Below are 25,805 nucleotides of genomic sequence, written 5' to 3' on the forward strand. Positions count from 1 at the left end.
GGAGATACAGTGCAGAGGTTTGGTGCATAAGATACTGTAGAAATAGAAGCCTGATGGTGAATACAAAGATGTGAAATTTTGGCCCCAGAACTTGATTTCAACAAATACTTAACTGTAATTAGAAATCCAAATTCATGACCAAAGTTGTTGGGTTTTGTTTTTTTCCTCCAAAACTTTTTTTTCCTTTCTTTTGCTTTCTGTTATTCATTTGTGCTTTGCTTTTGAAGAGAAGAAAAAATGTACTCACCATGAATGGAAAGGGTCCCATTCCTCACTGCCAGGAACTTGACCCCATATCGAAATAATGGTGGAGAATGGAGGCTTCCATAGAGATAGATGTGTGCTTTGTGACGGAAGGGGGCCTCAGGGGTTCCCACCTGTAGCTCTCCTCCATCAGATATCAGAATGTAATGAGCATGCAGTTCTACAGGTCCTGGACCAGTGAACAAGAGTTTGCCACCTGAAGACAAGAGAAGAGTAAAATGCAACCATAGATCTAATAGCCAGTCATCATCTCACAGTCAAAGGAGCTGTAAGAGACGGGCAAACATGGTTTTGCAATAAAATTACGAGATTAAGAGTAAAATATTATTGCATCCTGCAAAATTTCCACCCCGCCCTGTACTTCTCCCTGTGGATTTATCAGGTCTTTACAGACCTTATTAATTCAGTCCATTTTTCAATTCTACCACAGGCTGCCTTTCTAGACTTGAGCAAGGCCATTCAGCCTGGGCAGACATCTAAGTCTCTCTGATTCCAGTGCAAGGGAGTTGTTTGGAAAACCCCAGTCTTAACCTACTCACTCGCTAAATGTTAAAAAGGGATATTACTAATTAATTTGTATGTTACTTTTCAGATTACAAACTACTTGTGACAGGGAGAGGCAAAAACAGCTTTGGCACTTAAGAACTGGCAACTTGTTTAGATCAGCGGTTGATTTAATCCTCCATATTCTTCCAGATACAGTTCAAAACCAGATGCTTCCAAATACAGTATAAGAAACTTCTCCCCGTTAGCTGGATGTGAGATGATCTCCCCATCCCATGAAAGTCTCATTTTAATCCTTAATTAGAGGTTAGCTTCGCCCCAAAGCATCAGGTTCCATCTCCCTGCCAACATTTTCCTTTTACCACCTATTAGTATAACTGGATAAGTTTTTGTCAATAATATAGATCTGATTCTTCCAATCTTTCTCATATTTAGTCTCAATGACTTCTTGAAGCAATGAATTCTGTGGTCTAAGTACACAGTGCATGAAAAGGCATTTCCATCCCTTGGTTTTGACTCAGTCTCCTCGGTTCTGTCAAATGCCTCTTTTGTTCTTGCCTTGCGTGAGCTGGCAAGCCTGGTCCATCATCTCAGGATGGTTAACTCTTTTATCTCCTTTCCTATTTTCTCTCCTATGAAGAACACTGCTGCTATCTTTACAATGTATTTGGACAGAGTAGACTTTCAGACATCTAATCATTCTGCACGTGGGATATGTCTTCCCAGGTCAAGCCATGCTTCCCAGGAGCTAGTAGGGGATACCTCAAAGCCTGGCAACCTCAGGCCTCCTTACAAAGGGTCTGTCACCCTCCCAACATTTCCCTTTATGTGAAGTAGCTAATAACTGTGCCATCCCATGCCACAGCCAGCTTCTACTGGTGTTAGCAAGTTTTAGTGGAGACCTTTATACCAACCAAAAATCCTTAGCACAAAAGATAAGGGAGATCAGACCTCTGCTTTAATTTTGGTATTGAGACAAAAAAGGAGGGGAGAAGTTGTAATAGAAAAATCAGATTAAAAATTACCTTGATCATGCTAGCCTATTGATCAGGTCCTGCTGCTCTCAGTGATAAGGGAGATGCATAGCACTTGTGTGCCTTTCCCACCCAGTTGCATCCACTCCTGCTGAACACATTCTGCTTATCCTGATCTCCTATTTATTCTTGCATTGAGGGGCTTTCATTGTTTTCTTAGTCTTATAACTTAATCTTAGTTCTAATTTCTTAGTCTGATAACAAAGCTAGTATTTGAATAAAGACTACGCATTAAATATTTTCTTTGCAGATTTCAGTAGACTCCAGAGAAGTTTTTTACAGAATATCCTTAATAGACAAAAGAGCTAAATCTCACATTTTCTTGCTTATAACCGCTGGGAACCATGGGATCGCTCCCACTCCCACAAACACCAACTCCCCTATGTGTAAATTGTCTCTTTCCCTAGACATACTTTTCTATATACAAATGTATTTCTGTTAAGCTTCCTATAGAGTGTTTTTACAAATTATACTAAATACACTGTAGTAAAACAGCATGAAATTCAGCTTGTTTCATGCAAAACAACAGAAGATATCAGACTGTTATTCTGAGATACAACTGAGACTTCTAGAAAAATTAAATGTTCTTAATATAAAATGTGCTGTACTGAAATTGGGATAATACTTGAAATGGTATTAATTTACAGACTGAAGGGACCATCAGATCATATCACCTGGTGGTCTGTGCACATCATGCTATTGAAAAACTAGAAGTCGTCATCTGTGTTTGACTGCTGCATACCCTCCAGAAAGGCACACAATCAATTAAGTGACTTGGGGACATCACTCTAGTATTTTCTATAATCATTTTTTCCAACAGCTAATCTCTCTTACTGTTCACAATTTCTGCTTTATTTCCAATCTTAACTTGTCAAGGATGAGCTTTCAGACAGTTGTTCTCTTTGTACCCTCCTGCATTGCACTGCAGAGGTGTAGAAAACAGCATTTTCTGTGAAAGTACTCAGGTAAAATCAAATCTCAGCCCTCATTCAGACTGGTTGATAAGGTTTTTAAGACTCTCCCTGAGCGGAATCATCTCCAATTCATGGAGCTGTGCATCCTCTCCCACAACCCAGTGTTCCTTCTGAAATTGGAAAGCCAGACCTCCTAACTCTTCTGCTCCTTTATTCTTCTTGATGCTGCCTAGAGAGGCAAAACTAGCTTATCCCCACGCTCTGCCTCTTGCTTTTCGCAGTAAAAAACTTTACTACCTCTTTTTGCCTCTTCATTACACTGGGAGATCAGGCGGGCATCCCAGGGTTGCACTGGTTTCTGATACTTCTCATTATCATGGCTTTAGCCAACAAAGTCCCTTATTGTGTAACCATGACTTTCATTCCTAATTGCTCCCTGCCCAGCTGTCTTCTCAGCTGTGTAAATCTGCGTTTGGTTTGAATGGCATTCACAAATTGTGATCAGTGATGGTCCTCTATTTACTTTCAGATCATCGATGATGTGCAGGGGTATCCAGGTAGGCATAAAAATGGTTCCCCACTAACAATTTACTTCCTGAGTTAGTACATTTCATGTCTGCTAGCTGCCATGAGATCCTGGCAGGTGATCCTCAGTTATCACATTATCACATGTTTTACAGAATTAACTTTATTGAAAAAACTTGTAATTTTCTTAGAAAATTAACAGAAGTTTTCTGTCTTTTCTTCCATAACATTTCTATCCTGTCATTCAGTATATTCCTATGGTTAGCAATTTACGGATTCAGTCATCTGTAACATTTAACTTCATCCAGTTTTTTTCTTTTGACCTGTGGTTGGTATCAAACTAAGCAGCAAATATTTTTCCCTTTACCTGCCTGGATCCTGACACAAGATCAGAACTTCTACAGCCCTCTGTAATTTCCCATGAACTCTGAAATCAATATTTGTGGGCCACAGAATGCCTCTACCAGCAGTTTTAAAGCTCTTGAATGAGACTGGACCTGTTGATTTAAGAATGTGTATTCCTGAAAGATATTATTTAACATCTTCATTATATTAACATTCTTCAGTAATAAATGGACTGCTAGTCCACCTTCCTCTTGTGATATAGTTTACCATCCTGTTCCTTCCCATACTGAGAACAGAAATATTTATTAAATACATTTGCCTTCTTGCAGCAGTGTTAATAATTTTATCACTGCAATCTAGAAATGGAACTGTAAATCACTGTGATTTATTTTATTCCTAACATAAAAAAGACATCTTCCCCAAGGTCTTTATTGACTTCCTATCCTCTGTTCCCACTGAAATATAGTAATTTCTGTTTCCACTTCTCTTCATACAATTTTTAATGAGTATTCTAACTGCCATGCTGTACCACTGAACCAGGAAGGCTGGTAGCCAAAGTTATCTTATCTTTTGATTGAAAAATCATAGTTCTCCCTCAAGCAACATCCCAAAAAGTTTTCCCAAGTTTCAGACACATTTTGTCCATCCAAAATTTCCAAGCTGTCTACAAGACAGGTTAGAAATATTAAATTCCTCACACAAACCCTTCTATCCCCTCCCCATGGGATGACAGGGATGAGATGGGATGGGATTCCTGAGTCCTTTTCTTTTTGCAGCCATTCCAATGCACCTCGAGGCAGCCATGAGAAGATGCCTGTTTCCCATAAAGGTCTGGGATTTGTCTCCTTCTGTCCTGCCCCCAGAGGGTCTGCTGTAAAACAGTAGCACATGTTCATTCGTTTTCCCTTCCTGAGCTGTGCAGGGACACAACAGAGCACGTAATGGAGCTGTGCTTTGCTACCAGTGCTACAGACGCCCACCTCTCTCGAAAACTAGGAAGGAGTGAGAAGACGACAACTTGCACTTTACATGGAGTCCATCTTCCTGCAAAAACAGAAGCAGCTTGGCCAGCAAGAGTTAATGCTTTTGGGATGGGTGTTAACACTGGTTCTGCACTGTCTCTTGTGCACTTTTCTGCACAAGGTGGCTTTGGCATGTCAGGAATAGCTTATCCTCATATAGCTCCTAAAAATCACTGTCTGCCTCCTTACATCTGACTGGTCCTCTATGACCAGTCCTCTGTCTCCCTTTTCTTTTTCTTCTTCTTTTTAAAAAATCTCTTGGTCCTCAGTAATAGGCTAACTGCATGTCAGTTGTCCTGAATGATTTTTCCCTCTGATGATTCAAAGATTTTCCATATCTTTCATTGATTTTTGGGTGTCTGATAAGCTTGGATGCTGGTGACTGCTCTGCACTGGGTGCAAGCATGAGCAATAGTCCCAACAAGTTTCAGTGGCACCAGGTGTGCAGGCACTAGTTGTGCCATGCCTGACCTGCAGGTTTGACCCTTCCTGGGGGAAATCCTACATAGAAGCAAGGTTTCCCCTCCCTGGGTGAAGATTTGGATGTGTAGAGACAATAATAATTGGACTTCAATGTGGGAGTTGTTGCCTGGCTCTTGGGTTTCTCTGTCCCTAGGTGCAATGGCAACCCAAGCACACTTTGCAATGGTGCAAAGATTTGCAAGATCACCAGAAGGCATTTGCTGTTCGTGACTCTTTGGCTTTCCCTTAGAAGCAGCAGTCAGACCCAACATGTAATTATAGGAAACATGTATCAGCTACACTCATGGTCACTCTGTAATGCTCTTGTCCCCTGGCTATTTGCAAAGCTTCTGAACTCCTCCCAGAACAAAGCCAAAAGGCACTCAGTCTTCAGGAAAAAAAAAAACCAAACCCAAAAGTAAAAAGAAATGTTCAACTGCTGAAGATAAAAAAAAAGAGCAGCATCACAGAAAAGAAAAGAAAGCATTAGCAGGCATTCATTTAGCCATTTAGCAAGTTTAAATGTAAACCAAACTCTAGTCAAACTTACAAATATTTATGTCAAAAAATTGCATATTGTCCCTCTAACCCTCAACTCTGTATTTCTGTGCTTTTCATTAGGTCAGAATAAATATACAGCTGCTGCTTTACAAGATTGTCTTCCCCTTTTTCTAAAAGAAAATAAAAGTTATGCTTCCTTCTTTTATTGCACTTGACCTCTTCTCTGAAAGCAGAAAGCAAGAATATTGCTCAACTGAGCCTTTGGCTGTGACCCTCAAATTGTTTGTTATGGCTGCACAGGAAAGCAAAGTCCTACATATGACCTTGAGGGTGATTTTATAAAAATCAATCAACTACTGTTATGATGGCCTCCCCACCAAGCAAAATAAATACAATTAAACCCATAATCACTTCTGTACAGTAATGTGCAAATTCAATGGGTCTCTTTAGGTGGAGTGAGGGAGAGGGGGGAGAAATATGTTGAGGCTATTTGATACTTTGTGAGAACATCAGAAGCACCATTCTTCTCAATTAACCCAGCAATTAGCCTCCACTTCACTGCCCGGAAAAGAAATCTTTCTTTATCTGTCTTTACTAAAAAAAAAAAAAAAACAAAAAAAGAGGAAAAGCAAGAGAGAAAAACTAAACTGGAGGCAACTCCCTCTGTCCCACAAAAGGGGAAAAAGAGCCAGACTAAATAATGAAAAAAAAAAAGGGAATACTAAGGAAAAGAAACCATATAATAAGGTGGGGGTTGTAATCTGCTCTGTCAATAACTATAGCACCAGGATGCCATTGGCAGAACTGGTTTTGTGAAAAGAGATTTATCTTCTGAAGTCCTTGGGAAATGGAGGAGGGTGCACTCAAAAGGAAAGGAAGTTGGAAAGGTTATGTATTAGCACTTCACTTTGTCAGGTGTCCTGGACTGGCTCATGCAATGCCACAACCCAGGTACCCAGAACATTTACTATGGAAAGAGGCTGCATCATGCACTTCAGAAAAAAAGAACAAATAATGATGGAGTAGAGGATTGTGAGGATCGCTGTGGGAAGTTTCTCCTTGCCTCTGTCATGAAGATTCGTGCTTTCAGACATAGCAGCTTACATCCCTTCTCAAAACCCTGCATTTAAAAAAAATCCTTCTAACATAGATATTCTCATAATGCATAAAACAGATGCTGATTGTACTGGGTTTGCATGGCAAGGTTTTGGTAGCGGTGGGGCTACAAGCGTGACTTCTGTCAGAAGCTGCTAGAAGCTTCCCCCATGTCCAACAGAGCCAATGCCAGCCGGCTCCAAGACGGAGCCACTGCTGGCCAAGGCTGAGCCCATCAGTGATGGTGGTAGCACCTCTGGGATAACATATTTAAGAAGGGGGAAAAAAAAGGCCTAGGATACAAACGGCAGCCGGAGAGAGGAGTGAGAACATGTGAGAGGAAGGGCCCTGCAGCCCCCCAGGTCAGTGCAGGAGGAGGGCAGGAGGGGCTCCAGGCACGGAGCAGAGATTCCCCTGCAGCCCTGGGGCAGCCCATGGCGAGGCAGCTGTGCCCCTGCACCCATGGGGGCCCCCGGGGAGCAGAGATCCCCCTGCACCCGGGGAGGAGCCCACGCCGCAGCAGGGGATGTGCCCGGAGGAGGCTGGGACCCCGGGGGAAGCCCGCGCTGGAGCAGGCTCCTGGCAGGAGCTGTGGCCCCGTGGGGAGAGGAGCCCAGGCTGGAGCAGGGTTGCTGGCAGGAATTGGGACCCCGCGGGGGACCCACGCTGGAGCAGGCTGCTCCTGAGGGGCTGCACCCCGGGGAAGGGACCCACGCTGGGGCAGTGCGTGAAGAGCTGCAGCCCCGGGGAAGGACCCACGCTGGGGCAGCGCGTGGAGGACTGTCTGCCGTGGGAGGGACCCACGCTGGGGCAGGGAGGAGTGTGAGGGGTCCTCCCCTGGGGAGGAAGGAGCGGCAGAGACGACGTGTGATGGACTGACCGCAGCCCCCATCCCCGTCCCCCTGCGCCGCTGGCGGGAGGAGGTGGAGAAATGGGGAGTGAAGTTGAGCCTGGGAAGAAGGGAGAGGTGGGAGGGAAGGTATTTTAAGATTTAGGTTTTATTTCTCATTATCCTACTCTGATTTGATTGGTAATAAATTAGGTTAATTTCCCCAAGCTGTCTGTTTTGCCCATGATGGTAATGGGTGAATGATCTCCCCCTGTCCTTATCTCGCCCCACGAGCCTTTCACTGGATTTTCTCTCCCCTGCCCAGCTGAGGAGGGGAGTGATAGAGTGGCTTTGGTGCGCACCTGGTGTCCAGCCAGGGTCAACCCACCACACCGATATTTCTCATTTAGGTTTTAATTTAGAGCACTCTAGAGATTTCCCAGACTCAGAGGCAAGCGAAGTCCCCATTCCAAAGTGCAACTTTTACATGGAGGGCTTTTTTATTATCATCTTTTGAGGCCATGCTTTGCATTCACTGTCCATATAAGATTTTTTTTCTCTAATGAACAGCTCATTAGGGAGCTAGGATAAAAGTGACTATTGTCAGATTTAATTCTTTATGTAAAGTTGAATAAGCATTAAAGCAAGCAAACTACAAGAAAGGTGCTGGATAGTCTCAAGAGATTTTTTTTTTATAATCAATAATAGAAGGTCTTAGGAAAGTACCAACAGAATTGTCTTATATATCACTACTTTGTTGTGCCTCTCAACTAAGTGAAAACCTCCTCCGCATGGAATAGGATTTGCAGATTGAAAGGTTATCTCCTCAACTGGACTGCTCTCTCCCATCACTGTGCAGGGAAGATCTGCTCTGGTTGTGCTGTGGGCACACCACGACCATGTATAACTAAAATTCCCACAGCCTTCAGCTTGCTCTTACTAGTTCCTCTCCCATGTTTCACATGACAAAACCACAGAATCCCCCATGAGACAGGCTTAAGCTGAGAAGTTATATTCCTGGCAAGCATCCCTGAGTGGCAAACAGCAGGAGGCAACTGCTGGAGCTGGAATATCTTTGCTGAAACAACTGATCCTGCACAACAAGGCTGCAGTGTGCTGGCAGCCCGCTTATTGCTCATTCTCTGGCTCCAAGGATGTGCCTGGTGGGGCCTCCAAGCAGGAAAAAAAAAAAAAAAACAAAGATCCTCCTGTGTTCGGGAAGAGGAATACAGAGTTTATGAGCCTTAAATAAGAACAATCGATTATTTCATGGACCTGTCGCCTGCACCCTGTTGAAATGCTCACATGACTTTTGGATGAGCCATAAAAGTTGATTGCAGGCTGGACCACTGCCGAGCAAGATGCAAAGGAGAAAAGAAGTTTGTTATATTGGCTCCATCCCAAAGTCTGCCTGAACCAAGAGTCCAAAACTCATTCTCCACCTCCCTGCGTATGTTTCTCCACGTTCATAATATACAGGTACATATCCCAAACTAGCTGTGAATTCAGATGCCTGTGTATTTCCACTAGGATGTCACTAACATGCTAAAAAGTTAAGCTTGAATTCCAGCATTTTGTTGGACAAAGGCCTTAATCTGTCCCTGGGCGAGGAACCGGCAGCTGCTTGAGTACTCTCAGACAGAAACTGTCTCCCAAGCCCGACAAGCCTGTGTTTTCTGGCTTGCTGCACTCACAGCCATCTGTTCAAGTGGCACGTGCTCCCTTGTAAGCTGGTTGGGCTCTTCCCTTAGAGCCAGGCAAAGACAATTCAGATCGACAGCCCAGAAGACGCTGCCATGGGTGTATCTCCTTTGAAGAAATCCTTCTACCTCTTCAGCTCTTAGGGAGCCTCCAAGACACTTAGCAACACCTTTGATGCATTTGCAAGAGGAGAGCTAACCTGGTGGGGAAGAGGTATGGACACTCCTAGTTGGCTTTGACAGCGTGTATCACAGCCCATCGTCCAGGATCTAATGAAGGAAGCTTCCAAGTGAGCCTCATGAAGGCACCAGAGTAACCATCACACATAGAGGTGTGATGAAAAGATAGGTCCTTGGGCTATTTCAAGTCGACAGGTGATGGACACACATTAAGTGCTTCACCCTCAGGAAGGGAGGGGGACACTGAGGAAAACACTGGAGCACTGTTTTGGGGAGCAGGATTATGTTTCTGCTCACTTAGATCCTGCCTGAATGACAATTAGACCAGAATGTTTCTACTTGCTACACCCACAATTTTCTCAATTTAGGCTGATTTCTGGCATTTGAAATTAAAGATATCACGAATTGGGTGTCTAGCACAGTGGCTTGGACCTTGGTCTTTGTGACAGCCTGTTCCTATAACAAAACTATCATAATGCACTGTCTGATGAGCCATCAGAAGAAGAGGGGATACTTCAAAATTTAAGGAACCTAAGTGCAATCCTGTTATACAGTACACTTTCTCTGTAGTTCTGGGCTCACGATACAGACTCATGCCTTTGGAGGTATTTATTTGCATTTAAAAACCTTAAGATGACCTGGACCTCAGGTCCCAGCCTGCATAGGTCGCAATGGCTATATTTCTTCTCCCAAGTAGTTAGCGATAGGACGAGAGGAAATGGGCTCAAGCTGTGCCAGGGGAGGTTTAGGTTGGAAATTAGGAAAAATTTCTTTACGGAAAGGATGGTCAAGAATTGGAACAGGCTGCCCAGAGAGGTGGTGGAGTCCCCATCCCTGGAAGTGTTCAAAAAACGGGTAGATGTGGCACTTGGGGACATGGTTTAGTCTAGTCTACCCTTGATTGGCTTACAGTAGACTTGGTAGTGTAGGTTAATGGTTGGACTGGATGATCTTAAAGGTCTTTTCCAACCTAAACAATTCTATGATTCTATGATTCTATGATTTCTGTACCACATAAAAGTGTGTGAGGACAGACCTACTAACGGTACAAAGCTGCTACAGTAATGAGGACCTGATTAGTGTCTGGGACAGGTGGATGCAGACTCAGAAGATCTTTCCATCCCATGGTTAGAAGCAGCATTTTCTTCCCCAAAAGGGGTATGACCCCTCCTTCCATGCCAGCGAGCAGAGGAAGGGAATGGCGCTGCCTCGGGTTTCAGCCTGGTCTCTGCAGGAGCTGTGTGTGGTTCCTCAGCCAGGATTAGCTTCCACTGATCTGCTCATCCTGCAACACCCCAGAGGAGTACCAAGAGCTGCCAAAGTTCTGGGAAATCAATTTCATTGGCAAGCAAGAGCCCTGGGAGTCTAACGTACATGCTGTAAGCCCCTCCGAAACAGGATGGGAAACAGAAACCTGCGGCCCGTACCCAAACATGAACCAGGGTTTACAGCTGGTGGAAGAACTGAAAAAAACATCAAATTGCTACAGATCTGGGGCCTTAAAACCCTTCCTCCAGGAATGACCAACTCTGTGAGTTGCACTCTACTGAATAACACTAAATTGCTGTGAAAAAAAATATAATAACAAATTAAAGAACTGATGCCTTTCATTTTTTTCCATGAAAACAGCTGGGACTTTAAGGGTCTGAGACTGTAATTATCGCAGACTTGGTACACCTCACTGAAACAACGTAGGAAAATATCACACAGCGACAGGGAGAAATAGGGCTGACTTTTCTTCATTTTAAATCTCAATTAAAAAATACATTGGATGAAATTCCCCATTAGCTGGTACTATTTGTACATCCCATGTTCTTTCTTTAATTAAAAAACATGCTTATTGCAATACTGCCGGAATCGCTTTTACGGTATTTTAATTGTAATGTCTCTGCCTGATTAAAAAAAGAAAATATGAACTAGAAACTGCCTGCAAAAAGTATCACAATGCGCATCCCAAATGGGTTGAGCAAAATGGCATAGAAAACACCGCAACACAAGCAGCTTCCAACCGTGCCTGCTGACAAGGGATTTTAAACTGCGTTTAAGGACTGGTTGATGTCATAGGCAGGAAAACAGAGGGAAAAGCTTTTTCCTTCTTTCACTGAATTCAGACCCAGTCTTTATCAGCAGTGACTGAAGCACTAGTTATTTGACAACTACATATGCAGGTGTATCAGCTAATATTTGATGCTTTTTGCTAATAGCACCCAAGCTTAGGAAAAAGCCAAGCAAAATCAATATTTGGATTTTTCTCCTCCCCAGATCTACTTGTAGGATCCATTCTAGCCAGAGCCTGATCTGAGCATGGATTACAAGAGATCCAAAATACTGAGGGACAAGCATTGCTCTTTGGAGAGGGGTTCAAAATCAGATAATAACTAGCAGCGTCATGAGTAGCTTTGGGGTTTATCAGTTCTCTTTTGTTTTTTTTTATTTTCCCCTGGGATCACATAGTTTGGGGAAAAAAAAAAAAGCCCATATTAGCTGTGGTATTTTGGAAACTGGGTGCACAGTTCTTAGAGGCAGACGAAGTGGGTCAGACCTTTTCAAAACCTCAGCCTGGAATCTGATCCTGGAAAAGGGGATGGGCATGCTGGTTTCAGCAGGGCTGCCAAGATGCAGCAATGCCTACAAGTGAGAGGAAGAGCTGTGACAAGTGGTATTGAGGCTTTTCTAGAGTAGGGGCCAAAGCAATCTTCTCCCTTATGCCTGCAAGGTTGGCCATCTCAAAGTCGCCATTGCTAAGGTAACTGGGGATCTTCAACCCCACTAGGGTATACTGGCAGCGTCGCCCCAAAATTCATCCCCAAGGCCCTCCTGAAAGACCAAGCAGCTTTTTTGGTCTCCAGACCTCCCTAGAGCACTATAAATTCAGACAAAGGCAATAGCACATGTCTGAGGCATCAACCCATCAAACACAAAGGAGTTACTCCAGTGCAAGCGCTGCGCAAAGGAAATTTCCATCTGTCCTGGGTTATCATAAATATTTCCATACTTGCAGTGTTGGGATTATAAAAATAACTGCAATCTGCTGAATTTACAGACTTATCTACAATCTGTCTATCTTGTATCTCTTCCCCAATCGGTATTGTCTGAGCAGTTTCACAGTCTGGCTATTAAACTTTCCACTGCTGATAACCATGTGTTCATGCTCTGCTCGTTGAGGCGGAGGTAGAAGCTGCTGAGCCCTCATGGCAGCGAGCAGGGCCCAGATGCCTAATCCTATTTCTCTGTTGCTTTGGCCTCCAGATCATCTGTCCAGACATTGCAGTCACTACCAGAACAACTATATGCGTTTGGCTATATGTTAATAAAGCCAAAGCAGGGTCACTTTAAGGCTGCACATGTAGATGACATCCTTGTTATAATACTCTTTAAATGATTTCTGCAATACTGAAATCATAAGGAGACACCACAGAGGCAGTATTCAAAATCCTCATGGTGTCCTGAAAAGGGGGAATTTCAAGAAATGGGCCTGTAAACATGTGTTGGATTTGCTGGATACAGCACCAGAAAATAATCAATAGTGTCTTCGCAGAGAAGAGGACTCAGTAGCATTACAGGGATTTTTCATCCATAAAGCCTGTTATATTTTCAGCTTGTGAGAGCACAGACAGCCTGATGCTGAGTCATGAAAGCCAAAGGGAGCAGAACTACAATTTAATCCCATTCTCCAGCTCCAATTAAGAAAAACTCTCCAGCTAGAATAAGAATGGGATGCTTCAATCAAAGCACATATCTACACCTGCCTACAGGTTAGGGGCTTATTGCCATGCCCACCTTGCAGCTGGGTAAGCTTGGCAATTATTTGAAATGTTCACAGAATCATGTAGTTGCTACTTTAAAGGCATCACCTAACTGTGATTTATCTTAAGATGGTTATCCATAATACCTAAGATGAACAAGTCTGGTGGTGTGTGTTTCTCTCGATAGTTATAGGAGCCTAAACAACTCCCCTGCACTGGACAACTTAAAGAAAGGTAAGCTTAAGAAAGATGTATCCGACCCGGTCTCAGATCAGAGTAGAACTCAGCACGTCTTGACTCCAAATCCAAGGCTAAACAGCTAGCAGCACCCGTGTAAGTGGGGGAGGATGCAACAAGGAAACTTCAGCAAAGGTGAAGCTCAGATAAACAATTACCATGTAGGTATCTGCTTCTAAAACATTTGGTCCCTATGTTTGGCATGTAGCAATACAGAAAATAATAGCGTCCAGAATATTTTAATGCTGCTTTCCTAACTGAATCTATACTATAAACCAAGCTTCTTGGAAAATGTGATAAAAGGGAGAAATTATTTGAATGTCAGATGAGCTGAAGCTGTAAAGATACTGCTCCAGACTTCATTAAATTCAGTCAGACCTCCGTTCCCTTCCTAAGTGATGACTCTTAGATCAAGTGTGCCTTTGAGTAGGACCAAAGGTCAAAGGTTTCTGCTGCAATATTGTGCCCCAATGCTTCACAAAACCAGAGACTGAGCCCCAAAACCCTCATCCAGATTTGCAGTCAAAAGTCTCATAAATCTGGGGCTCTGATGTACCTCTTCTACTATATGTCATAAGCACACCGGGGTTAAGAATAACCTTGCATCTCCCAGAATTAGGATTTTCATTGGGGAAGGGAGACAGGAAAATTGTACTGAAACAGTTCACATTTTTTTAATCTTTTTTTTTTTTTTTAAACAGGAATGACGCCTGGTATAGCAATTCTTGAAAATCTCTGAACCTAAACTGAACAAGTTCAATCGTTTTTGGAAATGTTCTCACAATAGGGATAAACTTACAAAGTTTTTTCTCTATAGAAAGATCACTCAAAGTTAGATTAAAATATAATTGTCAAATAAGTATGTTTCATTTTCATCTCAATGAAAAACTAGTACTTTTAACATGCTTTTAAATATAAAATCATTTTTACCAGCAAAGAAGATCCAGGTCCTTAAACATACAAAACCTCCTCTTTCCACTTTTTGAGCTCCATTTCAGCAGAGGCTTACACATAGACTTAACTTTGAGCAAGCAATTTCACCAGAACAACTCATTCACTTAATACCAAGCATGTGCACAACTGTTTTCACAACCAGGGCCTAATTTCCAGGAAGAAATATTTCTGGCACTGAATTACAAGTAATTTTAATTCTTACTTTGACACCCACAGAGATATAACTCCTGACACTTACACTGAGTCTACCCCAGGGTACGTGAACCCTGCAAACCCAGTACTTCCCCCCATAACTGTGCTCGGTTATTTACTCTCCACCAGCCGTGCTCTAGGATCTTGGGTTATTTATTACATTTGGTAGCTGTGGCCTGTAATTCTGTAACATCATTAATTTTGTAAAGGCTTTCGCAACACGCTTGCCTCAAAGACGCCAAACAAACCAGAGTTGATTATTGTTATCAGCACTGCCGCTATCGCTGAACACCACTCAGGATAGCAACGCTTTCAGTAGCTGGGGGAAAGAAAAAGAAAAAAAAAAAAACACAAACCCTTCCTACTCTTATTGTCATTATGCCTCAAACAGCATCAACGATGCCTTCTGCATACATAATAATTAAACGCTCCCCCCGTCCCCCATTACCATCGTGTTGTATCTACCGAGAGCAGGCTCAGCCTCCCTGACCAGGTGTCTCCTTCGATGTAGGAGCTGGGCCAGGGAAGGGAAGACCACGACCATGAAAAACTCCAGCCCCGGAGGAACAAGAGCACTGAACCCCCCTTCTGCAGACCTTTGAGATGCAGCAGGTTGAGGTTGGTGGTGGTGGTCCCCAGCAGCAGGGTCCGGCCTTTTTCTATCGTGACGTTATCGCCACCTCGCGGCTGGTGGCCAGCAGGCCAGCTGGAGTCCTCGTCCCATCGGCCACAAAACTGGAGGGCAAGCTGGAAAGAAAAAGGCCCGGAGAGGTTCAAAACTCACCCCTTCCCACCCTTCAGGAAGCCAGCTTGCTGAGAGCGCAGCGTAGGAGATGCCAACGCCATGCCAGCTACTTTCTTGGCGGGACCCCGCATAGAGCGAAGGGATGGAGGAATGTTGGGGTTGAAGAGGTTCTTGGCTTTCAGAAACGCCTGTCATGATTTGGGGATTGCCTTTTGTCTCATTCTGCTCTGGGTAACGAGGGGCTTGCTGCAGGTCTGGCTGCGGAAAGGCCGCAGGTTTCCTGGTGTGTGTCTCTCTCTGCCTCTCGAAAAGCAGAACTGCACGTTAATTCCTGGCAATGGCATAAAAATAGCCTGAAGAGTTTAGAATTAAAACATCCAGCTAGATGGGAAATAGTTTGCTTTACAGGATTTTTCAAAGGCTCTCCTGCCACTCGTCCACATTTAGAGAGTCATCCCTCCTTTCAAATACCGTTTTAGCGCTCTCAGCTTATCTAGTATTATCATCGCCTCTCTTTTCATGGCTTACACATCAGTTCCAAATAAAGCTCTGATTAACTTGAAAATAGTAAATAGACTGACTCTTGACAAGCAAAGGCAAAATGATGTCTGCCTGTTTAAGTCGTGGTTCCTCATTACCTCTAAATTTTAAGCATGCACTTTGCAGTGAAGTTCTGACCGAATTCTTGAGGAATGGGTGCATGCTTTTGCATGTACATGTGTGAACAGGCGTGGACATAGGCATTCGTAACATATTCTTTGGACTCACACGTGACCTAGCAAAACCAGCCTCAACTCATCTGAGGAGGGGGGGGAACCAGACATGGAAATATTTGTGGTCCTCACTGGTTTGTGCTAATCTGAAACAGCAGTGGAAAGAATAACCTCAATACAAAAGCAAAATATAGTTACTCCATTTTCAGTCAGAGCACATCATGTGCTTTAAAGCTTTTGCTCTGGAGCTGCGGTTTAGGTGAATCAATACTGGTGGTGTTATGATAGTTATTCTTTAAACTGTGCTATTGTCAATTTTAGCTTTATGTGCCTAAAGTTTTATACAACATTTCTCATAGCACCTAGAGCAGTCAGATAACTGTTATATGGTGACTACTGTGCTAATTATTTGCACCAGGGAATGGGTGTTGGTTCCCAGGCTAAATGATACAACTGGTTTATGTCCATCCTGTCTGTAGGGTATGGATGCTGGAATTTTCTATCCTTATCCCATTCTATGATTTCCATACAAAGGGAATTACTTGGTTCAATTTAGAGTGAAGCCTGGGACTGAATTAACACACACACAATGAAAACATCTGGGGAACTAAGTCCCCAGCATCAGGGGGAGTGAACCACTTCATCTTTACAGAAGTACAGATAAGCCTTCACATATGTACACAACTGTTACCAGAGAGTGTAATTTCTCCATGGTTGCTAACTGTAATAAGACAAATTTCATCTTCATTACTTGCAAACATATATTTATATATTTCAGAGATTTAGGACAAAATTCCAGCTCAAAGGACAGATGTCTTTATCCACGGTCTTTCCAGAGAGGCTGTGAATTACTCTTCACTGATAGTGTTTTGAACTAGATTATACACAATATACAAGGGTATACAATAGATCCACTGAAAAAGAAGCTACTTAAACCAGTTTTTATCTCAGAGCAGGGGACAGAGGAGTGTACAGTTCATGGAAAGGCACCCATTTCCCAGATACACTGCTTATCAAGCCAACTGTAGCACAAAATTGCAAATTCGATAAATTCCTGTCTGGCACAACCTCAACCAATGCTGCTAGCAAAGCACTGTGTCATGTAATTGTTGTGAAACGGTGGGATCCATCAGAACATTTTGCTGAGAAGGTTTGTTAAATGGCTTGAAGTCATTCTGACATCACTCTAACCCTCTGAAGTCACTTAGAAACCTCCAATTAACTCTAATGGGAAAGCAAGGGCATAAAGAATACACCAGGTTGTTGTTCTTGCTAGCACCAAAAACTTAGTAAACTGTTGGTAGAAGTCTTACAAGAGTTAAGAAAAATAAACTCCTCTTCTGAATTTGACTGGTTGTTTGGGGTTTTTTAAAGATGGTTTCCCTTTCCAACCAGAAAACACCTTAGTTCTTCATTTAAGGTTCTCTTTATAGAACATCAGTGTTTAAATAATTTGTGCTAGGTTTCTGCTGTCACCTCTTAGAAGACTCCATACCCATTCAGTTCTACCAATACCCTCTGGCATAAAAGCTCATACACGCCAGTGATCTCAAGGCACGAGAAGTGGTTGAAAGTAAGAACTATCAACCATCTTAAGAATGTACCTCAGAAAAGATATAAATATGCTGAAACCAAGTGCTCTGTTATTCAGATGATACACGTGTCCACAGTAAGAGGCAGTCCCTACACATCAACCTAAACAAAGACAGACAGATTTTATTGCTCGAAAGAAGGTTTGCCACCCAAGAATGATTACACAGAGGCAGAAACTAATTTGGTCAAGGTCATAAAAATCTCTGTCATTTCACCCAGTCTGTAACTAAAGGTTTCCAGTGAGAAGATGCCTGGCTTAGTCTGCTCCCATGTGCACCACCTGCACACGCAACTTTCAAGTGACTTCTGGTTTCTTTTCTTTTTTTTTTTTTTTTTTTAATAAAAGCAAACTGATGAACATCGACTAATAACACTGGACCAAGAGATATTTATAATCACTTGTACCATCCTTGCATTACCATGGAAAGAATAGATCTAAAGAATCTGTCTGAAGAGAGAAAAAGGGTTTTGCTCAAGGAATGTACTTTAAATTACCACAGCGCAGAAGAATGTATAGGGGGTTTAGAGGGAAAGCAGCTCTGTAGTAACTGAGGAAAGACGCTGAACTGGTGGAAGGAAATGAGATAGTAGAAAATTTTGTTTGGTGACCCTTCTCTTGCAGTCCTACACCCTTCCCTAAGATGAAAAAGCATCTCCATAAGATCTTTGAAAGAAGAAGTTGTGGTCTAGTGCAAGGCTAGTGAAATGGCCAACTTCCATGAAGCACAAATACAGTTTGCCTGGACCTTTTGAATCCTATATGACTACACTCTTGCTGTTTCCTGGGAGGAAAGCACAGTGCAATCTTCAATTGTAATGGACTCATTAAGTCCTTTGTTGAATGGTGGTGATTATGTCCAGTTCCTATTAAGCACCCCACAGTAAAATAACACAGACTAATACATGCATAAAATAATTGCACATCCCTCATCAAGCAAGGTGGTGACAGACTCACAGCTCTAGCAATCCATGCTCTCATCTGGTCCTGCTAATTTCCCTCCGTGTGACATTGGAGAACCCCTTTGGTTATCATGACTGTTTTGTCTAGCTGCCCCGTTGTCAACAGGGGACAGGCTGTAGCCCACACTGACCCTACAGACACCAAACACCACCGTCTCTGCATGCCAAGGGTGGCATGGAGGATTTTGCTGCCCCGCAGGCTGAACACGGTCTCACAACCACTGGGATGAGCTGACTCACTTGGGACTCCAAAGAAAAACAGGGAGACAACCATCTTATCTCTTGAAGGGCCGTGTGTCTGTGTCCTAAACATCTTCATCATGCAGAGACTCCATCTCCTTTCCCTCTGCCTACAGCTAAGCAGGATAAGAACAGCCCCCTCACTCACTTTTCATAGAAGAAAACTCTTTTTCCCTTTTTACCCCTGCTTAGCACCCAGCATTTGACCTATGGTGTTTAATTTAAACACCTCTCAGTAAGACTGAAAAGCAGCAGCAGCTGCAAGCGCCAGGGTCATGGCTGAGCGCCCATCCCATATTTGCTTGTTGAATGAACCAGGAGGAAGCTGCAGAGCCGGGGAAAGCTGCTCATCGGCGGTTGACAGTGGGCATTTTCCTCCTGTGCTTTTTCCAGTTTCAGCACGGGGCACAAGAAGTGGCAGGGAGCTTGAAAGTCAGGGTGGGGGAAAAAAGAGTTGGCATAAAATGAGGGCTGCATGATGAAGCTGGAGCTGGCTGGCTGCAGCAGTGAGGTGGTAGCTTCACACTGGCTACGGCACGTACCAGGTAGTTGGAAAAATGATTTGGAGGAAACAGGGCGTATGAGACCATAGCATCTCTGCATCTGTGTTGCTCTCAGCGCTTACACTTGAACATGGCCAACTTCAGCTAGGCTTAACAGAAGGAGTGAGACCACAAAGAGCTGTATTTCTGCAAGGTTCAGGAAAACCAGTAGCTAGATTTGGGCAAGAAACTCTTCTGGTGTTTTCCCCAAGGACACAAGTATAGCATGAACACTTAAAACAGACACCCAAAGTTTTGCAGGATGTGCCCTCACATCAGACATCCATAGGAAACCCACCCTGGCAACATTTCACATTTTGAATCCGGTACTGCAGATACCACTACCTCAGTAAGGAACCGAGCCTGCAAAATATGGGCAGAAAGCTCAGGAGAGTGGGAAATCACAAGCACTGGGAATCCCTAGAGAGTCAGTTGTTATTCCTGGCGTACCAAGAGCATGAGGATCAGGCAGGTGAGCTGACATCAAAATTCAACAGGCAGGGTCCTTCAGTCTCTTCCCACCTCTGACACCCACTTGGTGTGTGTCATGTGCAAATCATTTCAAGCCCACACGTTATGTACCAAGCCCATAGCTTGTGTATGACACAGGGTAATTTGGGGGTGTATCAACTCCCTCCCCATTAGAGCTCCAAACCCATGAATGAATTATGTAAAGATAAAATAATATTTTAATAGCATACAATAAAAGATGCACAACCTCCTTGTAATTCAGCACGTTATCCTTTTCCTCCCTGCTGCACCTTTTTTTTCCATTTTCAGGCAGATTTCTTTCCATTTTATGTTTTTAGCTGCTGCTGTTGTCAGCCAGCCTGGGGTTGCCTTTATGTCAGCCTTTGGGGACACGATCTCTCAGTACCGGTTTCTCAGCTTGTGCCTGTGACTACCAGGGCTCAGAAACAGCAGCAGCAACTGCAACAAATTAATAAATAACAGTGATATACTTGCATTCCCACACAGGCTGGCAAACAAGTCACAAAGGGAAAGGATTGTAAGTGACCACTCCTTCAATGTTTCATCTAAATTTTTGTAAATAACAATTATTCTGCCAACACAGTACGTGTTTATCTGGTGATTTTTAACTCCCTCTTCCCCAAAATCTAAGGTAGTCCTTGGGTTTAAAAAGATTGAGAAACTCGTGTTTAGACACAGTCTAGATCATTGGATCTCACTTTGTGGTAACTTTACAATTTGTTTGGTTAGGTGGATTTTTTTTAGAGTACAGTCCCGAAAAAGATGACTGCAACAATCATTACAGACACAAGGACAAGAGCCCTCATCCTCTGATGAGAAAAAGACAGAAATTTTAAAACCAAACCAAGAACCAGTAGTGTAGTTAAACACAGACTGCTTGCTGCTTTGCTCAACACTCTCTCTTTTTCTGGACTGTGGGTTTCAGCTGAGGGTTATCTACAACATGGCCATGGAGAGAAATCTGAAGACAGGAGGGTTTTCCCACCATCTCCACCACCAGTAGCCAGCTTTATCCTTTCCCCCAGACACATCCTAAGGTGTGGAGCACAATACTGCTCCTGCATGACAGCAACCTGCTTGCACGTGCAATTGCTTCCCCTGATCTCTAGCAGGAAGAAGGGGCACCCCTCCTGGCATGCAAACAAGCAAAGCTTTCGAACACTGCAGGCACAGCCGAGATTGACACCCACAAGGTAGCCTTTTCCTTGGTGCTGACAGATTGCCATTTAACCAGCAAGTACGGAGAGCAAGTGTTCCTGTCCTCAGTCACCACGGAGAGACAAGGTTAACATTTTAAGTGATGGAGTACAGCATATATTTCCCCATACCATAGACCCAGGACTCCACGCCACGTTTGAAAACACTTTAATTTCAGTGATGGATACAGGGAGCTCACTTTCCAGGCTGTGAACTCTTGACAGCTCCTCAGTTTAATACATCAGGAAAAGATTTACACCTCCACCCAACCCCCATCCACCTGAAGGAAAGAAAAACGTATATTTGGAGGAGACAAAAGAGGAAGGGAGGTATTTTATTACACTAGATGTCTTTTACAAGGGAATTATTTTCAGCCATCTGCTCTAATTATTCCTCCTGTATTGGCCACCATGTTCATGCAACAATAGAAATAATTATCTCCTCAAGGGCAAAAAAAAAAATATTTACAGAAACAAACAAAAGTTGATTATTTTTAGCTCCTAGGGAAGAAAGAAACAAGCTACTTCTTAATGAAGGAGCAATTAGGAAGGTGGGTAGAACATCTATAATTAAAACAGACAAATTGGTGCAGGCTCCTCCCTCCTACACATACTTGAAAGGGATGCAGATGCATGTTATTTGCTACAGTCAGTGGAGTTAGCATGCAAAACGCTGCCCAGTGCCCAGAGAAGCTGAACCTGTCTCTTGGCATCATTCCCTGCCTCTCCTGCTTGTAGGGCCTCTGACCCTTTGCCAAATTAACTGAAAAATGCTCACCACAACTGTAAAGTTACAGAATTTCAATTGGCATGGATAGGTCTTCCTCTGTAAAACCAGCATCCCTGAGACAAGCACGATAGGACACTCTCTCATCCCACTGTTATAAGAACAGTCTCCCGCATGCTCTTCATCACTCAGTGTAAAAAATGTCCTTTTTTCTATACAAACCAAAACCAAAAGAGGACTTTTGCAATCCTCTTTTCATTCCCGGCAGCGTATAAAGATTTTGCTAACAGGGAGAATGAAGGCGTATATACAGCTTCATGCGAAAGATGGAATAGGGTCGTCCCAAAGAGGACAGAAAATACCTTACATTGTGCAAAAACAAGTATAAGCAGCAAGAAAAAAATATTCTCTCCACCAACAGCACAGTGCAACACCTTATTTTCTAGACAAATACATGGATTTAGTCTTCCACATGGAAACGAGTAGGATTTAGTTGGCTGTGCTATAAAAGCAAAGAATGACAAAACTGAAGCTGGTCAAGGCTAATTAACGCATGCAGAAGTTCCCAAGGCTTCTCCAAGCAGGCTCAGTACAGAGGGTACCATCTAATGCTCATTACAGGAGTGCAGCACACAAACACCAACTGGCCGGGAAGAGCTGCAAACCAGCACACCGCGAGCCATTCTGTACTCTAGGCAATTTCCCTCCCGTTCCGCAAAAGGCCAATTTTCACTACAGAAAAGCAAACGAGACAGAGATTAGGAGTTACCAGTTTTTGCAAGATTTCTCTTTCCCATGCAGCAATTTCAGAGAAGCTGCCTTCAAACAGTAGACTGTGCTGAGTTTCTTTAGAAATCAGAGTGCCAAAGCAGTCTTGCAGATCTTACAATGTGATCAGTAACCCCTTAAAGGACTTTCATGTACATGCACTTCATTATGCTACTCCAACTTTGCCATTGATTGAGGCATATCCAAGGAGTTTTCCAAGCTGGATGTGAGAGAGTAGAAAGTAATGAAAGGACAACCTCTGGAGAAGATTGCAATGGACAGTCTGCGTCCATCCTCTTAGTAAAAGCACCACGTTCACCTCTATAATTTCTATTTAATCTGGTTCTACTTGGAAAGTCCTTTGAAAGAAAAACATGGCAAAATGGGGAGCGTATTTCAACTTCTCTAATTTCTCCCAGCCTTCCTTCAAAGACAGCCTTTCGGCTCCTAGGAGTTCATCAGCTTCAGACCTTGAGAAATTTCTCACCCAGTTCAATTCCATGTGATGATGATCCTGAAAATAACATGATCTGACCACTACGGTCCTTCTCTGAGTGCCAGTGTTGACAGTCCCCGATGCCAGTTTAGCAATGAGTAATAGGGTGGTAGTTTTTAGATGTTGGTAAAAACTGCCTTGGAAAAACAGTGAAGAATTTTACTAATGATCCAGAGGTTTGAAAGGAAGTTCCCCTCCAATTCATGACAGAGACCTCTATGATTAACCTAACTGAGCAGACACTGGTAACCAAACTGGGCAACAAAGGGATCATCTGTTGCTATGTAACTTCTCTTTAACCTTTACTCAGGCTATAAAATATAGATGGTATTATCCTACCTAAGAGAGCCACATAGTAGTTCCTTCATTAATAACTCCCGTAAGCACTGATACAACAAGGATCAGGGCTGAGCACGTGGCTGGGCATGAGGTGCACTATCCAAAACCTTTATTTCTAATTGAGACTGCCTGTACCCTGAATTAAAAAGAAAGGATTACTTTTTTTTTTTTTTTTTTTTTTTAAATTTTAGCTGTCCTGCAGGAATCTTTCTGTTGAGTTGCACAAGCATAAGAAGGGAAGGATCTGGCTGGGCATGTTCTCTACAGGACTGATGAATGACCCTAGTCTCTCTCCAACTATTACAGGATAAATCTGTTTACACACAAAAAATTGACCTGGGCTGGTGAGGTGGGACTAGAACCAGGAAACTGGCAGGTCCCAGAGGTAAAAATGCATTTGCAGCCAACAGCATTAGTAAGTCAAGACCATAAACAAGCCACACTGTCATTAATTACTCAGACAGGGGCAGCCGCAAAAGCAGTGAGAAGACTCAAAAGCCAACTGTAAATAGTTCATCTAGCTGATTAGTTCAGAAAAAAAATGAGTGGGCAGTTTCAGAGGTCAGAGCCCATGGCACAAGTCAGTCTCAGGCCAATTTGCAACTGGACAATGGCATGAGAAACAGCTTAATTCCTGTTAAAAAAAAAATCCCAAACAACTAAACCGGCGAAACCACTCAAAAAAACAACCACCAAAAAAAGACTTTTCCAGCAGGGGAGTAATCACTGCAATTTCCAAGAACAGAAGGTAAGGCTCTTTGCACCAGAGGTATTTAATTAAGGACATGGAGTGTTAGTTAGATCTAGTGGTGCTTTCATAGGGAGGGCACTGAAAAGACATTGCTGTTGTCGGGGGCTGCATGTCCCAGAGACGGCATGAGTCAACTTCCTATACACAGGCAACAAGGCTCACCCATACAAGGTAAAATAGCAAGTAGCAGGGGGATACGAGCAGTATTAAGCCACTCCATAATTAAACAAACCATGAGACCATTGGAAGGTCCAGCTCTATTTACCACACTCATGTGAGTTCTAAAGTGTTGTTCTTCGGCCTCTCGAGGTCTTTTGAGGGCTGTGGTGGGAAGCTGATCCTAGATTTAGAAATCTCAACTTCAAATATTAAGGAAAACACCCTGGAAGCTGAGGAAATGTCTTTGAGCACTTGAAGAGCCCTGTTTCACAAAAAGCAATTTTTCTGTGCAGTAACTCATTGCTAATTCACAAGAATCTTCCTAATGTTCATTTATGGCCTGATATTCAGAGACAGTTTATTTCAGTGGAATCCATCCCACTGCAGTATTCTAATCTCAAGCCCAACTTGCATGAAAATCCTGTGCATGTAAACACATTGGGGAATTCAGTGCAATCTTCCAGTTTAGATACAATGCGACTGGTTTTCCCTTTCCAGAGCACAGTTAAAGGGCAAACATAATTTATACATCTCTCTAAACCGGTGATTTCTCAAAGGATGAAGGCTTCTGAGACAAATTAAAAATGGCAATTTAATGGTAATGAGAAAATTGCAACATCAAGTTGTTTACACAAGTGGAATAACCAAGCCTGGTGACTGTGTTGGACTTTGCAGTATGCATTGTGCAAATGTTGTCTCACAACTGAATGATCTTGATTAACTAATCTGAAAGCAAATATTGGAAATACAAAGATTAGCTTAACAATTTGCTAACCACCTGTAGGAAAGGAATCAAATTATGTGCCTACATGTCAGCAAGAAGGATTTCTGAATGAGCGTTACAGTAAATGAGGCTGGTCCACACCAACAGCGTCAGTGGGGATCTGATGATGATGGGGTTTTTGGATCAGGCAAGAGAAAAAAACCTTGCGAGAGTCCCAAATCAGCTGCAAGGGTGGGCTGGAAGTCAGAGCACTGGTGTGGGATCCATGCCCTGACTTTCACACGATTCCTGTGGGGACATAGGAAATCATACAAGGGGTTTGCAGTGATTTACCTGGCAAAGACTAGAAAGTGTTTTGAAAAGGGAAAGTGCTGCATGTAGGCTACAAGTTCGTATAGCCTATGCATAAAACAAAGCATACAGACAGCAAAACCACACAATCCAAGGACAAACACTGATACTGCCATATATGCATCCACGTCTCCTCAGCCAAAGCAGCAGGGCCATTTAAGTGACTGTAACTGGCCACATTTCTTCTATTCTTCTACTACAATCTGCTTTTCACTATTTCATTAAGAGGTTGAGCTATATCTTGAACAATACTTCATTATCATCACAGTATTGCTCCACTGAAGCATCTATTACTGCTGAGAACATTTTAAGCAACACCCAACCGAAAGGTTAGAGGCTTTGTAAGTGCTACTGTTGTCTTATCACCTATATATCCTCTCTCGAACAAATAGGATGATACTCGCCCAGCCATAGTTCCTTCCATCCACAGACCCACAGAATATGATGGAAGGAGTGACCTGCAAGGAAAACTATAGCTTTCCACCCCTGTTTTGTTGAAGGGAAA

General features: G+C 43.0%; 1 protein-coding gene across 1 annotated transcript in view; it reads right to left on the minus strand.

Annotated features, from left to right (window-relative positions):
- The window catches only part of PKHD1 (PKHD1 ciliary IPT domain containing fibrocystin/polyductin), a 275,411-nt gene that overhangs the window by 172,809 nt on the left and 76,797 nt on the right, over window positions 1-25,805 (minus strand). The window contains exons 35-36 of the mRNA XM_075707750.1: window positions 15,101-15,251; window positions 248-460 (exon numbers count right to left, since the gene is read on the minus strand). Coding sequence (XP_075563865.1) covers window positions 248-460; window positions 15,101-15,251 — 364 coding nt within the window. The remainder of the gene's footprint in view (window positions 1-247; window positions 461-15,100; window positions 15,252-25,805) is intronic.

This window comes from Pelecanus crispus, chromosome 3, assembly GCF_030463565.1.
Source record: "Pelecanus crispus isolate bPelCri1 chromosome 3, bPelCri1.pri, whole genome shotgun sequence".
Classification (NCBI taxonomy): domain Eukaryota; kingdom Metazoa; phylum Chordata; class Aves; order Pelecaniformes; family Pelecanidae; genus Pelecanus; species Pelecanus crispus.